At 42.9% G+C, this 17,506-nt stretch overlaps 1 protein-coding gene and 1 non-coding gene across 5 annotated transcripts; one reads left to right on the forward strand and one right to left on the reverse strand.

The window, feature by feature from the left end:
* Positions 1-1,018: 1,018 nt before the first annotated feature.
* On the forward strand, positions 1,019-14,037 carry MRPS21 (mitochondrial ribosomal protein S21). 4 transcript variants are annotated; one of them, XM_060090467.1, is made up of 3 exons: positions 1,019-1,055; positions 1,508-1,622; positions 13,461-14,037. In XM_060090467.1, exons 2-3 carry the CDS (start codon positions 1,540-1,542, stop codon positions 13,639-13,641), a joined length of 264 nt encoding a protein of 87 aa, XP_059946450.1. In that variant the 5' UTR covers positions 1,019-1,055; positions 1,508-1,539; the 3' UTR covers positions 13,642-14,037. The 4 variants fall into 4 exon arrangements, with proteins under 4 accessions (XP_059946450.1, XP_059946449.1, XP_059946451.1 ...); XM_060090466.1 differs by having other exon boundaries at positions 1,020-1,074; XM_060090468.1 differs by lacking the exon at positions 1,019-1,055 and adding an exon at positions 1,061-1,084.
* Positions 3,186-3,259, reverse strand: TRNAA-UGC (transfer RNA alanine (anticodon UGC)). The gene has a single exon. It is a non-coding gene; the product is annotated as a tRNA-Ala (tRNA).
* Positions 14,038-17,506: the final 3,469 nt, after the last annotated feature.

Here is a 17,506-nt window from a genome sequence, read left to right on the forward strand (position 1 = left end):
TACGAATAAAATAAAAGGAAAGCTGTTTCCACAATGAGGAAGAAATAAAAAAGGAGTTATTTATACTAAGTGTCACTAGGAGACAAATGGGATAGAAGCTGACATAAAAGGGTCTTTGATTCCAAATCCTGCAGGTGTTTCCCAATTCTTTTTTTTTTAATTTATATTTTTGTCTGCGTTGGATCTTCGTTGCTGCTCGCAGGCTTTCGCTAGTTGAGGCGAGTGGGGGCTACTCTTTGATGTGGGGCACGGGCTTCTCATTGTGGTGGCTTCTCTTGTTGCAGAGCACCGGCTCTAGGCGCGGGCTTAGCTGCTCCGCGGCATGTGGGATATTCCCAGACCAGGGCTCAAACCCGTGTTCCCTGCATTAGCAGGCGGATTCTTAACCACTGCGCCACCAGGGAAGTCCCTCCCAATTCTTTCTTCAGTGATTTCACTTTATTTAGTGAAGTGTCTGAGAAGGTGATGTTATAGGAATCTGATAGTATGTTCATTTCATTTTTTCCCCTTAGTTTTCAGGCAGATGAGGTGGTAAAGCTCTTTTCCATCCGGAGAGCAGATCTCAAGGAATCTGTCCTTGGCGAAAACAGGAAGCATGCTCAGGAAGCTTCGCCTATTTTTCTTATTTTCCTTCCAGAAAAAGAAATGGATTACATATCTATTTAAGGTTTAATAGGATTACAGCAGAGATTGGCACCACATTTTAAATCAACTATACTTCAATTTTAAAAAAAGATTTTATAGGATTAAGAGGTACGGAATCGGGCTGACCTCTGATGCCGAAGGACGGCGACTCCACGAGAAAGCGAGGAATCCGTTTAGGGCGGAATTTAGGGCAACAAGCATTTTGCTTTGTCAGGTGTTAAGTCCAGGCCCGGGGGTTGGCGGTGGTGGGGGAGGATTAGAGAAACAGCCAACCCCGGCCAGAAGGACGGTTGCCATGGTTTCCACGTAGCTTCATTTCCCTTTCGGCCTCATTGTCTTCGCGCGGCGCTGGAGATACGCAACTTCCGCTTCCGGTCGGGGCGGGCTTCCAGTTCGCTGGTTGCTGAGCGGTGAGGACGTTGTGCTGGGGTAGGATAAAGTGAGGCGGGTGTGGCGGGAGGGCGCGGTTCTCGCGATTCCCCCCTTACAAGCATGGAGAGACTCTGTTCCCGGCTCCCACCCCAAACCGTCCCGGGACGAGAAGCGGTAATTGGGAGGGAGAGGGGGCGCCTGCGGCGCGTCCCGGTCTCCCGTGACCGGCCAGATAAATCTCCGTGGGGACGCCTGCTACCGTCTGTCTTCTTCCCTATGGTAGGGTTTGTATTGGCAAAGAGATCGGGCGAATCTTGATAACAAGTCGCGTATACTTTCTAGGATATGAGGACTTGCACGTGCCCCTGTCGCGCATGTTCCAGAGCCCGTTGCATTTCCGGGCCCTGAATAAGCTACGTCGTTGTGTATTCTGTTGTGTTTCTCTTTATTAGGTGGTCTCTATACTGCCCCTTTCTCCGTCATACTTTAGGTCCTGCAGACTGAAGACTTAAATCCAAGGTCATGGCAAAACATCTGAAGTTCATTGCCAGGACTGTGATGGTACAGGAAGGGAATGTGGAAGGTGCATACAGGACCCTAAACAGGTAACTGGTTAGGGACCAGAATCATGCCTAGACCAACTCTTGAGAAGTGCGGTGGTTATTCTCTCACTTCCCCTGTCGTAGGTTGTCTTACACCAGTGCCAGCCCAGGTGTTCACAGCCTTGAAACTTCTCAGACCCTCAATTTACTATATTAAAAATGAAATTCTTTCCCAAACCTAACTGTGAGGCTTACTTATCAGCAGTCATTCCTTTGATAATGAACCTGAATTCTATCCAAGACTTTAAAAAGAGCCCAAAGGGAAAATTAAATTATAAAATTGCTAGTAAGCGAAAACATAGTACATGATATATAGAAAGCTGAGTGAGGGATTGGTGTGGGACAAGGCTAATGGAAAAGATGAACTCAGATTTGGGATCTTAGAGAAGCAAGCAAGAGATAGAAAAGTGTTACAGGTTCAGAGAAAGGTTAACAACACAAGCAAAAACAAGATGGAAATGAACTGGCTGGAGTGGAGGAGCTGTATTGAAAAGTTTTGAACGCTAGGGTAAGAGATGTAGAATGACTCTAATAAAAAACGCCTCACAGTTGTGGTTTCTCAAGAAAATAGTTCCTTAAGCTTCCCTTATCACTAGTTGTAAGGATTTTGACTTTCACTTATCATTTTCTCCCCAGTGAAGCAGAGTTTGGAGAAACAAATGCTTGTTGAGTTGAATTATCAAATAATTATATGAAAGAGATGTTAATATATGAGCTGGTCCTCTGCCTTAAGGCCACTAAGGTGGTAGCTTTATGTCAGAAGTAATAGAAGCCTAGGGAGATTAAGTTATATTCCTTGGGCTACAATTGTTGAATGGTGGAAAGAAGCATAAATCACATTTTTCTAGTGCAGTGTTCTTTGCTCTGTTACTACATTACTGACTAGTTTCCCTGGAAATGGAGAGACCTATGGCAGTGACTCTTCAGTTAAGAATCCTTATTTGATTGGGTTTAAATATAGGTGGGGTTCTTGGGGACTGAGAAGGTAAATGAAAGAGAACTAATTCTTGTCCAAGCAAAGAGTTCTAGATGTGGAGGGCTGGATGGCAAAAGACCATAATAAATGAGGACAAAGATGCTGTCAGAAGCTATGTAATTGAGAAGCAGTTGCAGGCTGAGGATGATTTGTATGTCTTTTAAAAGGATCTGGTCTTGGGTCAGCCTCTTTACTTCTTTCAGTGACTGTGCATGCCAGTCATATCCTTGGGCAGAAGCTGTTCTCTCTGCATTTTCACTTGCGTTGAAAGTAAAGATAATCAGTTACAGGGCAGTAAGATAATCCTATTTCATGTTTTTGTATTGCTGCTCATTCCCTACTCCTGCTTCAGACCTTTAAGTGGCATGTCTGAGGGAGGGTTGAGATGTCTAATGATCTTTCTCTGCCCCTATACTGGAAGCACCAAGTGAATGTCTTTACAGACTCTGAAGTGAATTAGCTAGTGAGATGAAATGCTGAATTTGGGGAATGGAAGTCTTGTAGATTACCTCACCCTTCTTCTGACCTCTTCCTGTAAGTTTTTTGTTTGTTTGTTTTTTGGTTGTGCAGTGCAGCTTGCAGGATCTTAGTTCCCCGACCAGGGATCGAACCTGGGCCCCCTGCAGTGCAAGCGCAGAGTCCTAAACCACTGGACCGCCAGGGAATCCCAGGTTTTTTTCTGTATGATTTATTTTGGTGGATTTTGATGGGTCTTCTAACTAGGGTGACTGTGATGTTTGTATTGTTAAGGGGTGTCAACGGGCAGCTGTTAACCTGATGGTAAAACAAATTTCTAAAGGCTCAGCTTTAGCTTCCCTCACCTCTTTTATTCTTAAAGAACAAATAACACAAAAGCAAGAATTTTGTTTTTAGGAAATTAACTACTCTGATGAAGAACCAAAAAATAATTTGTGCAGCATTATTTATTGAACCATTTCTTACAATTGTATCAAGAAAGTAGCTACAGGGAATGCCCTGGCAGTCCAGTGGTTAGGACTCTGCCCTTCCACTGCAGGGGGCACGATTGGGGGTGGGGAGGTGGGGGCGTGAACTAAGATCCCACATGCTGTGCAGCATGGCCACAAGGCCAAAGAAAGAAAGAAAGAAAGAAAGTAGCTACAGCTTTAATACTTTTGACCAAAGCCAGGCCTAAAAAGTTTTCTCACATAAATGAGGCGGCATAACTTAGTGGTTTAGAGCACAGAGCCAACTGACTGGTTCAGATCCCTGCTGCGCCATTTATTGGCCTCATAATCTGTGATAGCTACTTAATGTCTCTGCCTCAGTTTCTTCAGTAAAATGGAACTAATAATAGTGCCCACCTCATAGGGTTGATGTGAGGATTAAGTTAGTAATATAAATAAATTGCTTAGGACAGTGCTTGGCACATAGTAGGCATTATGTGTTAGCTGTTATAATTTGGAAGTAACTATAAGGGAGTTTTTACCCTTTTGGTTTTACTTCGTGGGTGATTTGTTTATTCATTTGTTTTGAGAGATTGGCAGTTTGCTTTAACTGTTTTTTCTCTTATGCTCCCTGATCATCAAGTTATGCTCAAGGTGGCCCGGAGGTGAAAAAATGAGAAAATAATTTAGCTTTATTTTGTCCTGAGGCTCTAGTTGGCTACTGGTATTGGAATGACTTCCTATACATGCTGATACTTTCCAACCAAGGCTTCTTCTCTATATGCTAATGCTAATCTCATTTTGAAATAACAGCATTTATTCCCTCTGTATGCACTGCTCCCTCATCCCCATTTCCACTTACAAAAATTTAAAACCTGAAAAACAAAATATTTCTAACTTCCTGCCTAAAGGAGTTGATCATCTCTCTATTGATGCCACATCTGCAGAAAGCATAAGGCCAATTCACCTTCTGAGAGAAGACTCTTCTATTTTTTTGCCTGGGATTGTTCTAATTAGCCTGGCAACAAATCTCTGTATCTCCGCCTCTTAAGAAATCCTAATTTAGCAATTTAAGCAACATGAGGGTTTTGCTTTTCCTGTTTTTTCTTTTTTCTTTTTTCTTTTTTTTCTTCATTTTATCTGAAAATCTTTCCTGATCCCAGGTGTGGAGTGGGTGTAGGTGAGAAAAAAAGAAATAAATGACAGAAGGTGAGGTGTGTTTGGATACCTTCTGTCATCTGGCCTGGCCTAGTACTATCTCATACCTTCTTGTTCCTAAGAATCTGTTTTCAAATATCTCTAAGTTGATTTCTTCCTTCTTTCCTTTCTTCTTCCCTCCTTCCTCCTTTTTGTTAAACAAGAGCCCCATACTTTTTAAGATTCTCTTTTTATAGGTGAATTGCAGTTTATGCATACTTTTTTCCTGGGTAGAAATGCTGATTTTAGTCAGAAGCAGCAGGAAACTGGTCAGTGTAACGCTATGTGGTTTTTGACCCTGCTGCCAATCTCCTGGGGGAATCTTTATTTAAAATAAAAAACAAAAACCCTCGTGATGTTAGGGCTCAACCTGAGACTAAATCAGTCTCTCGGTGGTGGCGTCTGACCAGCAGCATTTTTTACAATGTCTCATGAGATTTTAATATTCAGCTAGGATTTTAATAGTCTTAAGGGTAGAGACCTATGCTTTTTCATTTGTATATTCCTTGCATTTACCAAAGTGCATCGAAAGCTCTCAGTAATGTCTACTTAATGAATATAAATGTTCCTTTATCTTCTGTCACTCCCTAAGTTTAGTGTTTGTCAAACCTTTCCACTGAAGTATACTTAACAGGAGAGGAGAGTGAAGGAACTATAAGGGGTTCTTCCACCACAAGCAAACATGGAATTTCTTTTTTTAATCTCTCTTTTTTTAATTAAAATTTTAGGTGATTTTTATTTGTTGTCTTTACATTTGTTTTAGGGCTAGCACCCCCATCTCCACTCTAGTTAAAGTTGGTCCTCCAGGCAGATGCATTGAATTTATCCAGAGATTTTTGTCTTTGGATAGTACCCTTGGCATTCTATCAAGTATCCTAGGTAAGAAATATGGTATTACTTTTTCCTCACTTCAGGGATTAAAACACCAACATAGGAATAGATCTGGGGGGAAAAACAATTTACATTGCTGAAAAAGAAAAGAATTTGATCAGAAAGGAGAGGCATGGTTAGGCAGAAAAAAAAAAATGAAGACATTCTGGTCCCAGACACTCAGGGCCTGAGGTGGGATGATCTCGTTCTAGGCTTCCTTATGAATTTGGAAAATTCGAACTTTGTGACTAAGGTTATCTAGGAAAACAGTGCAAGAAGTGCATGGTTGGAAGAAGCCAGCTTGGAGCAAGTATTATGGCAGTGATTTTTATAATCTTTGGGGAGGATGTGTATTTTGTCAATGTAGATTTATTCTTTAGGAAGCTGCACTTATGTTCCTTTTTATCTTGGAGTGTTAGATATATATCCTTAAATTGTATTTTAGCCTCAGGAGAAAAAAGTGAACAAATATTTTGTTCTTAGAATAGGCAAGGACTTTTAAGCATCCAAATGTGAGCAGGTTGATTCTGGAGTGTCCCAGCCTTCCTATCTGTCAGTCTGTCAAACACAGTAAACACAGTATTTTCTTTCTTTCTTTCTTTCTTTTTTAAAATAAATTTATTTATTTTATTTATTTTTGGCTGCATGGGTCTTCGTTGCTGCGTGTGGGCTTTCTCTAGTTGCGGGGAGCGGGGGCTACTCTTCATTGTGCACGGGCTTCTCATTGCAGTGGCTTCTCTTGTTGCGGAGCACGGGCTCTAGGCGCGCAGGCTTCAGTAGTTGTGGCACGCAGGCTCAGTAGTTGTGGCTCACTGGCTCTAGAGCGCAGGCTCGGTAGTTGTGGCGCACGGGCTTAGTTGCTCTGCAGCATGTGGGATCTTCCTGGACCAGGGCTCGAACCCGTGTGCCCTGCATTGGCAGGCAGATTCTTAACCACTGAGCCACCAGGGAAGCCCTTTTTTTTCTTGTATTGAAGTATAGTTACTGTATAATATTATATAAGTTACAGGTGTACAATATAGTGATTCACAATTTTTTAAAGGTTATACTCCATTTATAGTTATTGTAAAATATTGGCTATATTCCCCATGTTGTGCAATATATTCTTGTAGCTTATTTATTTATTTATTTGGCTGTGCCGTGCAGCTTTGGGGACCTTAGTTTCCTGACCAGGGATCAAACCCGGGCCCTGGCATTGAAAGTGGTGAGTCCTAACCACTGGACTGCCAGGTAATTCCTCCTGTAACTTATTTTATACCTAATAGTTTGTACTTCTTAATCCTCTACCCCTATATTGCCCCTCCCCTACCCTCTCCCCACTGGTAACCACTAGTTTGTTCTCTATATCTGTGGGTCTGCTGCTTTTTGTTATTTTCACTAGTTTATTGTATTTTTCAGATGCCACATATAAGTGAGATTATACAGTATTTGTCTTTCTCTGTATGACTTATTTCACTTAAGCATAATGCCTTCCAAGTCCATCCAAACACAGTATTTTCTGACACTTTACTTCTTTTCCTCTGGTTTTCCGTAATGTCCTCTGGCTGCCTTTTCTGTATCTCTCTCTTAAATCCCAGGCTTCTCCTCGTTTCTCGCAGCTTTCTGATAGTTGGTAGTTTAAAAATAAGTTGCATGTTCTGAGGTCTAATTACAACAATAGGTATGAGAGCAAATGAGAGGAGAGGAAGGTGGTTAAAGTTTTAGCATGTTTGGAGCACAGATGTAGTCTTACAAAAGAAACAGCCTATGTGTCTGCACAGTGAGACCACCACAAAATGCTTATTATATAACCAAGGGCCCTCACTGGTACCCTGGGATGAAGAGATGGAGAGTGGGGGTCGTTAGGAAGCCCTGCATGATTGGCTGGCGCCCAAGTAAAAAAAGGCAAGCACACTGGAAGCATGCCCAGTTGAACCCTTTTATTCCTGGTAGGTGAGCTTCTGGGCCCATTGAGTCCTTCTGTGTACATGTTGATCCTCATGTAGGCTGGCTACACTGACATGTGAGTCTGCCACCCCCAAATTCCCCAGCCCAGGCAGCTCAGCTCCTTTTACATAATCTGTTGAACTGGCAGCTGAGTTCTCCTTAAATGTTAGGTTGCCAGGCGCCCAAACTCCGGGCTGATCTGTTTACTCTAAACCTCTTGGTTGACTTGAACTACCTGTGAAATCAGAAGCATCATTAGTAACACCCTATTTACTTCATGAGTTCTACAAAACTTCCTACATCCTTTATTAGAAATGAGTTGAGTAGATGCTTCTACTTTAGGGATTCTGGAACATTTGAAGATAATCTGTGCTTTTCCAGGATACCTAGAAAGTGCAAGGTAAGGAAGGAAATCCTCACCTGGCACCTTGGAATTTATTTGGTTTGTGTTTTGGAAATAGAACCATCCAAGGAACGCCATATTTAGCAACCCCATCATTATGTTGGGGGCCACCGATCTTTTCACTCTTTTCACCTCCTCTAACATTCCTTTGGTACTTTTTTCTTGTCTTTCTTTTCTGCCTGACCACACAGGCATTTACTTGGTAAGATGATCACTTCTGTTTCAGAACCCTTTTGAAACTCCAGTAGGATACCTGAGTATGTTTCTAAACTCCTCCTCCTTTTGCTGTTTTCTTTCATACTACTTTAAACTGTCTTTGTCATTCCGGTAGGCTCTTCTTCCTAGTTGAAGTCATATCTAGGGTCTCTGTTCTTTTCATAGTCTCTCCTCAAATCCAGTCTCCTTGCCCTTTTTATATTTCCAGTCTTTCCCTTTCAGGTACTTTTTTTTTTTTTTTCTGTTTTTTCTCTAATATACTAGTCTCTAGTCCAAAAAGTGGCCTTCATTAAATAGCAGTAAACAAGGTCTAGACAGAAATAAATACTTAATTGTTTGGATCAATTCCTTTCCCTTAGTGTGCCATGTCTTCTTGGCTTGCATCTTTTTACTCTAATTAAGGAGCCTGGCCCAGCTCTTTCCTCCCTCATTTTTCGCTTTGCCCATGGGCACCGCAATAATTTGTCTTTCAAACCTCAGTGGTTTTTGCTTGAGAAGCAGAGTGCTATTACAGAGCACTGCACTAAAGACCTGAATTCTACTGCTAGCTCCATTTCGTGATCTTGGGCAGGTCAGCCTCTCTAAACTTCAGTTTTCTAATCTGTAAAGAGATGACGGGAACTCCCCTGGTGGTCCAGTGGTAAGATCCCGCATGCCGCATGGTGCGGCCAAAAAAAAAAAAGGATGACATTACCTGCTTAATCAGTTTCATGGGATAATGATTAGGATCATGGATATGAAAATGCTATCTAAAGTCTAATGTGCCATTTTAGTAAAGGTAATATTGAGGCCTTCTGAGCTAATATTCCCAAGAACTGTGTCTGTTAGAAAGTAACTTAATCCCTTGAGCTGTGGACATTTGTCAGTCACCAAGAGGATTCATTTTTGTCATACATTTACTGATATTTGCTCTTTTGCCAAGTGCTATATTAAATGCAAAAATGAAAGACTTAATCTCTAACCTTAGAAAACACACAACCCCGTAAGGGAGATTTTAAAAACTAAAAAACCAAACATGGCTAAATATAATACTGTCTGATCAGCGCTTTAAAAGTGTACTGTGGCATTGGTTCTCCCTGGACCATTAGCAGCAAAATCACTTGGGAACTTGTTAGAAATGCAGATTCGTGGGCCCCACCCTAGACCTATGGAATCAGAAACGAGGTGGCACAGCAGTCAGTGTTTTAACAAGTTTTCCAGGTGACTGTTGCATGAGTCTCAAAGTTTGAGAACCACTGTGCGTTGGGAACAGAGAAGGAGTGATTAATTTCTCCTGGTCCAGTTTACAAAAGTCGTTACCCATTGATCTGGGCCTTTGAAGAATAGATAGCCTTTAATAAAACAGAAAAAGAAAGGAATCATATTCTTAGAGAACATCATGAACAAATGTAAAAAATAGATGTGTAGTGTGTTTGGGAAACACCTAGTTCAATATGACTAGACATAGGCTTTTTCGGGCAAGTTATTAAAGATAAAGCTAGAGAGAGAGAGGGTGAAGCTCAATTGTTTAGGACTTTGAGCTTAGACTAGTGGTTCCCAGATTTATCTGCACATTGCAATTACCTAGGGAACTTAACAAACCCTGCCTGTGTCCCTCCCCACTTGTGACTTAACTGGAATTTTTAAAAGATCCCCAAGTGATTCTAATGTGCAAAGAAGTTTGGGAACCACTGGCTTAGACTATTTTGTTTATTGGGAAAGATTTTTTAACATCAGAGTACACAATCTGATTTATTTTTTATAAATTTATTTATTTTATTTATTTATTTTTGGCTGCGTTGGGTCTTCGTTGCTGCGTGCAGGCTTTCTCTAGTTGCGGCGAGCGGGGGCTGCTCTTCGTTGTGGTGTGCAGGCTTCTTATTGCAGTGGCTTCTCTTGTTGCACAGGCTCTAATCTAAGCACACGGGCTTCAGTAGTTGCAGCATGCGGGCTCAGTAGTTGTGGCTCATGGGCTCTAGAGCACAGGCTCTGTAGTTGTGGCGCACAGGTTTAGTTGCTCCGCGGCATGTGGGATCTTCCGGGACCAGGGCTCGAACCCGTGTCCCCTGCATTGGCAGGCAGGTTCTTAACCACTGCGCCACCAGGGAAGTTCCACAATCTGATTTATGTTTTAGGACAATAATTGGTGTAGGGAAGGAGAATGGAAATAGGGCAAGCTGTTTACCCTTCACAATTCAAATAAGGTATCCTTTAGGAAGCTTTCATAACCACCTTCTTATCAAGTCCAGATTATATACCTCTCCTGTGTGCTTCCCTTATCTTTGCATCTATCACATTCTATTGTAATTCTTACATAATTGTCTTCTCTACTAGACTGCAAGGGTAGGCAACTATGCCTAAGTTTGTTTTCTATCCTCAGCATTTAACACAGTGTCTGGTACAGAGTTGGGATTCCATAAATACTTATTGATTAAATGACCAGTTAGATGATTATTTCAGTACAGGTATAAGGACCATAATTAGAGCTGTAGCCATAGGGAAAGGAGAGAAGGAAAAGATCTAAGAACTATTTCAGGTTATAGAATGTATAGGATATTGTAAATGTGAGTGTAGGAAGTAAAGGAGAAGGCCTACTCCAGGAACATGGTGAGATTTTTAGCTTGACTAACTGGTGATGCCATTAGCAGAGAGAGTACAGAGGAGGAAGAATGAATTTTAGGAGGAGATAATAAAATTGGTTTTTGTGGGGTTTAAGGCAATTGGAAACATCAGTCTAGTTCTAAGGTAAGATTGGGGCTAGAGATAATGATTTAAGAGTCAACCAGTGTCTGGGTCCATTCTCAAGTGTGGCTCTACATTAGAATTACCTGAGGGGTGTTTTAAAATATACCCAATGTATAACCCCACTGGAGACCAATTAAATCAGAATCTCTGAGGAATGGGACCGAGGCATGAATACTTTTTAAAGGCTCTTCGGGAAATGATTCCATTGTGCACAGGGTTGAAGCCCATGGTAAAGTTTAAGGGAATCATGTAGAACCAAAAAGGAGGTGGTTTACAGTCAGAATCTGGAGGGATACCAACAGTTAAGGGTAAATTAGGAAGAAAGCCAGCAATGGAGACCCTTTTGTAGGCCAAGATACTGAGTCTTTGGCACCCTACTTTTGTTTGGCCACTTTGGGTCTTCGTTGCTGCGCACAGGCTTTCTCTAGTTGCGGCGAGTGGGGGCTACTCTTTATTGCGGTGTGTGGGCTTCTCATTGCGGTGGCTTCTCATGGTGGTGGCTTCTCGTGGAGCACGGGCTCTAGGCGCGTGGGTTTCAGTAATTGTGGCACGTGGGTCCTACAGAGCACAGGCTTCAGTAGTTGTGGCACACAGGGCTTAGTTGCTCCATGGTATGTGGGATCTTCCTGGACCAAAGATTGAACCTGTGTCCCCTGCATTGGCAGGTAGATTCTTAACCACTGTGCCACCAGGGAAGTCCCCTGGTGCCCTGCTTTTCTTTTTTTGTTGTTGTTTTTTGTTTTGTTTTTTTTTTTTTTTGCGGTACGCGGGCTTCTCACTGTTGTGGCCTCTCCTGTTGCGGAGCACATGCTCCGGACGCGCAGGCTCAGCGGCCATGGCTCACGGGCCCAGCCGCTCTGCGGCATGTGGGATCCTCCCGGACCGGGGCACGAACCCGTGTGCCCTGCATTGGCAGGCGGACTCTCAACCACTGCGCCCCCAGGGAAGCCCCCCTGCTTTTCTGTTGTACAACTCTAGTGTTGGATCCACATGACTTCTGGGCATGACCGTGTTTTCAACAGAACCTGAATTATCTACTCCTCCCACTTCTAGGAGTTGGCAGTTCCCTTGCCTCCCATCTCCCTGCCACTAAAACCTAGACAAACTGATCTTACAAATCAGCAGGAGCCTAGGAGAGGATCCCAAAGGACAGTGGTTCCCATGTCTATTCACATTTGTAATGTACCCAAAGCTCAAATCTTTTCAAGTACATGTTCAATCTATTATTGTTATCTTGGGCTTTTGGTATAACATACCAGCAATAAATAGGGTTTCCCACTGAGCAGAAGTAGCTGGTAGTTTCTCTTATTTTTATTTCCTTCTGCTGTCCCCCTTCCAGTTATAATAGCCATGTCTCAACTTCCCTACCTCCAATTGTATTTTTGACTTACTTTTTACATGTAATGAAAGGAAAGGGCAGGCAGGAATGGGGTCATGTAAACAGTGCCAGGATGGAGGGCAGTAGCAGCAGGTGCCTCCAGACCTCCTCAGGACCAACTGATGATGGGTTGAGAGGGAGAGACAAGTTGCAGATTGGAGCCAGAGCTCTCAGGAGCCCAGGGATAAGGTAGGTTATAGAATAAACCCCGTGTCCTCTTGGCTCAGTGAGAACAAAGAGGTTAGTTTGAGTTAAGCGTGTTATGAATCCAAGAGAAACTGTGTTGTAAGGAATTAGGTGGGCAGGAAAAAAACAAATTGAACTAAATTAAGATTAATAAAATACAGTTTCTGACTTCAGGGATTATTAGTCTAGTGAGGGAGATATTTGTATAAATAACTAACAGAATGGCAAAATGAAATAATCTCTAAATAGGTATACAACAAAATAAATTATTTTCTCTAAGAAGATGAGAAAGCTTTTGTGGAGAGATGGCATCTGGATTTAGCATCAAAAAGATGTGGAAAATCTCAGAAGGTTGGCAGCTAGGGGTTGGGGATGGCATTCTAGGCTGAGGAAGCAGCGTGAGTAAAGACTTGGTATTAATATGTGTTCAGGGAGTAGTCAGTAAAGCAGTGTGGTTGGAGCATGTGGTACATGGAAAAATCATGGTTGAGGCTGTTATTTTAATGCTCCCATTTGTACTACTGGTGTGATAAGGGCCTCTTCTTTCCCTGTATTAAGTGGGCCCCGATATTTCTCAGACTTACAGACTTCAGCTGCATCAGCTCTTAAACACAGTAGGGGTGGAACTACATTCTCCACTAAGGACCACATAGGAATCACCCCTAGTTATTTTTTCCTATTGCAAATGACTTACCCCATTTGAAAATTCTGTAATGGCCCCTTGGTTGAGACTCACTGCCATAGGGAGCCACTGTTCTTTTGGGACTGTGCCATATCCCTCAGGTGTGTTGTGGTAGGAAAAAAAAAAAGGTTGAGAACATGAGCGTGACTGTAAACTCCCCAAGAACAAGGACTATATAATTAATTGCCTTTTTATTTCCCCACATATTACTGTTTGGTTCCTGGCCTCTATATGTTGGCAGTTAATGCTGTATTGTCACTATTTCACACCATTTTTACAGACACCAGTTATTTGGTCGATTGACTTCTGATCATTGTGAAACTGGAAAAGAACAATAATGAGCCTAAGCCTCTAACTTCATTGCCTGTCTTTATACAGAATCCTTACCATGGATGGGCTCATCGAGGACATAAAGCGACGGCGATACTACGAGAAGCCTTGCCGCCGGCGACAGAGGGAAAGCTATGAAACCTGCCGGCGAATCTACAACATGGAAATGGCTCGCAAGATCAACTTCTTGATGCGAAAGAATCGGGCGGATCCATGGCAGGGCTGCTGAGGCCTGTGGATAGGAGACCCCATGTGAAAATCCTTATCCAGCTGTCTTCACCTCTTTTCTTTCTCCCACCCCATTTTCTCTTACCTTTCTTACAATAAACTCACATATATGCAAGAAGGCTTGCATATATAGAAGCAATCCCACTAGTCAGCAATGGACACTTTCTTGTATTAGTCAAAGAGAAACCGAGTCCAAAAGTAGTCTGGGAGTAGAATGGAGGTTGCCAAGGGCTGGTGTTGGGAGGAGGGGAATGGGAAATTATTGTCTAATGAGAGCAAAGTTTCAGTTTGGGAAGATGAAAAAGTTCTGGAGGTGGATAGTGGTGATACTTGCATAACGTGAATGTACTTAATGCCACTGAACTGTACACTTAAATGATTAAAATGGTAAATTTTATGTTTTGTATATTTTACTGTAATTTTTTTTAATATTTATTTATTTATTTGGCTGCGCCAGGTCTTAGTTGCAGCACACAGGATCTTCGTTGCCGCCTGCGGGATCTTTAATTGTGGCATGAGGGATCTAGTTCCCTGACCAGGGATCGAATCTGGGCCCCCTACATTGGGAGCTTGGAGCCTTAGCTGCTGGACCACCAGGGAAGTCCCTATATTTTATTGTAATTTTTTAAAAAGTAGTCTGAAGTGGGAAATTTTTTAAAATGTAGTGGAGTATGTCTACCATGTCTAATTTTTATGAAACCCAAAGCAAGATCTTATTATTGGAAAAGGATCTATTTCTCTTTACTGAACTGCCTTCCAACTATTAGGTAAAAGGAAGAGGAAACGTGTATATATTTGGAATAAATTCTACTTCTGAAACACCCATCAACCAGGGTAGAGAGCTGAAACCCTTCCCCAAAGGAATCCTTATGACAGTCTAACATTCACCCCTGTTTTGTCTTTCCTGTGGTTTTCCTAAAGGAGGCTAGTGGAGGGTTGGTGGAAAAGAAAGCAGTAGATGGATGGTAGGAAAGAGAGAATGGGGGAGTGTTAAGAGAAAGAAGGGCACGGAGCCAGAAATACTTACAGCAGTGGTTCTCAAAGTGTGATCTTCAGATCAGTAGCATCACCTGAGAAATTGCTAGAAATGCAAAATTTGGGACCCTGCTTTAGACCTTCTGAATTGGAAATTGAGGTTGAAGCCCGGCAATCTAGTTTAACAAGCCCTGCAGGTGATTCTGATGCAGGCTAAAATTGGAGAACCATTGCCCTATAGTACTCAAAAGATTCCAGGTGGAGGTCCCAACTACCACCCTTGCCTCTCCTCAGCAGGCACTCCTGGGCATGGGACTCTTGACAGCTGGGGCATCTGACCACTGTGGGAAGACCAGGTGCTCTGCGTCCTCTACTGCTGTGTTTCCTCTGATCTTGGTCCCCTAACAGCCATGCCTGCTAGTATAAGGAGAGTTGGTGCCAACCCCTGTAGGAGAGTGCAGAGGCTAAGTGGAAGTGGCTAGCCCACCTCTCCTTACCCTGAGTGGAGCCCACTCAGCATAGTGTTAAAAAAGGAAGTAAACAATGTATAACTGATTCACTTTGTTAAAAAGCAGAAACTAACACACCATTGTAAAGCAATTATACTCCAATAAAGATGTTTAAAAAAAAAAGTAAACAGAGCCAACTGCCAAGCCTCCTATCTCTCCAGATTACTAGTGCTCAAATATTGCCCCCTTGTGGTACAGTAGCGTGGCTTCAGATTTCTTCTGGTCTTAATTCTGTCTTCAGTGTCTTTTTCTCTCTTTCACAATAACCATACTTACTGATTAAACAGCAGATATGATGGAACCAGTGTTCCTTGTTTCTCAGGGCTTGATTATCTTTCTTCCACTCATCAGGAATAAGGCCCATGGTGAATAAAGCATATTACTGGGCACTACATAGAAACAGCTTATAAATAGAGGATCTGGTCCTTGCCCTCTAGAAACTTACATTGTAGTTTGAGAGATTCTGTATACAGACTGTTTTCAACTCTTACTTTTGTACAACCTCATTTTAATAAGTTAACAAATTAGACATTGATACTTCTGAATCACCTTTCAATCTCTGAATTTGGTCTTCAGTACATTACTTTTGAATGATCTTGAGCCACAGCATGGTATCACCTGTTGCCGATTGCTGTTGCTAAAGAATAAAGACCTGGCTTCTGCCAAAATGGTAGGGTATGTTTGTGATAGCAGAACTAGGTCTGTTACTTGGCAGCATTTCTCCCTGTTATGTGGCAGCTTTTCTCTGAGGCTAAAGTTGCTTCTGTCTTCTCTCCAAAATACTAAGGGGTGGCTAAGGTCTGGAATTCGTCTATGAAATTATCCCCTGCTTGTCCTAATCTCCAGTCCTGACCACTGTCCATGTTCCCTGGAGCAGTGAACAATGATGGGTTGCAGCAGGTAGCCAGTTGAAAAGGCCTCGTGTGTGAGAAGGGGGTAGCTGGCTGGGTGAGGTCCCAATCAGCTTGTGCTGTCATGGAGGGAAGAAAGACCTTCCACTCCCTGCTCTGGGAAACTAGAAGATACCTCATGGTCATTTAATGAGTGGGGATTGCCCTAATTTTTTTTTTTTTTTTTTGCAGTACGCGGGCCTCTCACTGTTGTGGCCTCTCCCGTTGCGGAGCACAGGCTCCGGATGCGCAGGCTCAGCGGCCGTGGCTCACGGGCCCAGCCGCTCCGCGGCATGTGGGATCTTCCCGGACCGGGGCACAAACCCGTGTCCCCTGCATTGGCAGGCGGACTCTCCACCACTGCGCCACCAGGGAAGCCCTGCCCTAATTTTTTTATTCCTGCATCACCTTCAGGAGAGGGGTGCTTTAGTATTTACACAGTTACAGGGCAATAGATACAATACCTCCTACCTTGATCTTAGGCACCTATGACATCTCTTAGATGTCCACTGGATTACCTCTGTCAGGCATGTTTAGTACTCTGGAAACAGGTACCCCTTTAAAATTGGACTCTGTTGAGTAACTTTGACGTTGTACTTTAAAGTTTTCAGAGTGCACTAAGTACAAAATAAGTTTGCCTATATGTTAACTGAAAATACTAAGGAATAACTACTCACTGTATACAGTAAGTCCCCTACATACAAACCTTCCAAGTTGCGAACTTTCAAAGATGTGAATGTGGGTGCCAGCCCCTGTGTGCCAGCTGTTGTACTGTACTACTGTACTTTTCAAGGTACTGTACTGTAAGACTAAAAATGTTTTGGGCTTCCCTGGTGGCGCAGTGGTTGAGAGTCTGCCTGCCGATGCAGGGGACGCGGGTTCGTGCCCTGGTCCGGGAGTATCCCGCATGCCGTGGAGCAGCTGGGCCCGTGAGCCATGGCCGCTGAACCTGCGCGTCTGGAGCCTGTGCTCCGCAACAGGAGAGGTCACAACGGTGAGAGGCCCGCGTACTGCAAAAAAAAAAAAAAAAAAAAAATTTTATTTTTTGTGTTTTATGTACATATTACTTGTGTGAAACGTATTATAAACCTATCACAGTACAATACTATATAGCTGATTGTGTTAGTTGGGTACCTAGGCTAACTTTGTTGGACTTACGAACAAACTGGACTTACGAACGTGCTCCTGGAACAGAACTCGTTCATATGTAGGGGACAATTACTTCAGACTGTATTAAATGTAGGTAGTTAAAGGAAAAGATTGGAGCTTCTAGTATGTGCCAGCTACCTTATATGCATAGTTTTTCACATAGTCAAAAAGATCTAGATTCAGGGACTTCCCTGGTGGTCCAGTCGTTAAGACCCCTCACTCGGGCTTCCCTGGTGGCACAGTGGTTAAGAATCTGCCTGCCAATGCAGAGGACACGGGTTCGAGCCCTTGTCCAGGAAGATCCCACATGCCGCAGAGCAACTAAGCCCGTGCACCACAACTA

The sequence above is a fragment of the Mesoplodon densirostris genome, chromosome 2 (genome assembly GCF_025265405.1).
Source record: "Mesoplodon densirostris isolate mMesDen1 chromosome 2, mMesDen1 primary haplotype, whole genome shotgun sequence".
Taxonomy (NCBI): domain Eukaryota; kingdom Metazoa; phylum Chordata; class Mammalia; order Artiodactyla; family Ziphiidae; genus Mesoplodon; species Mesoplodon densirostris.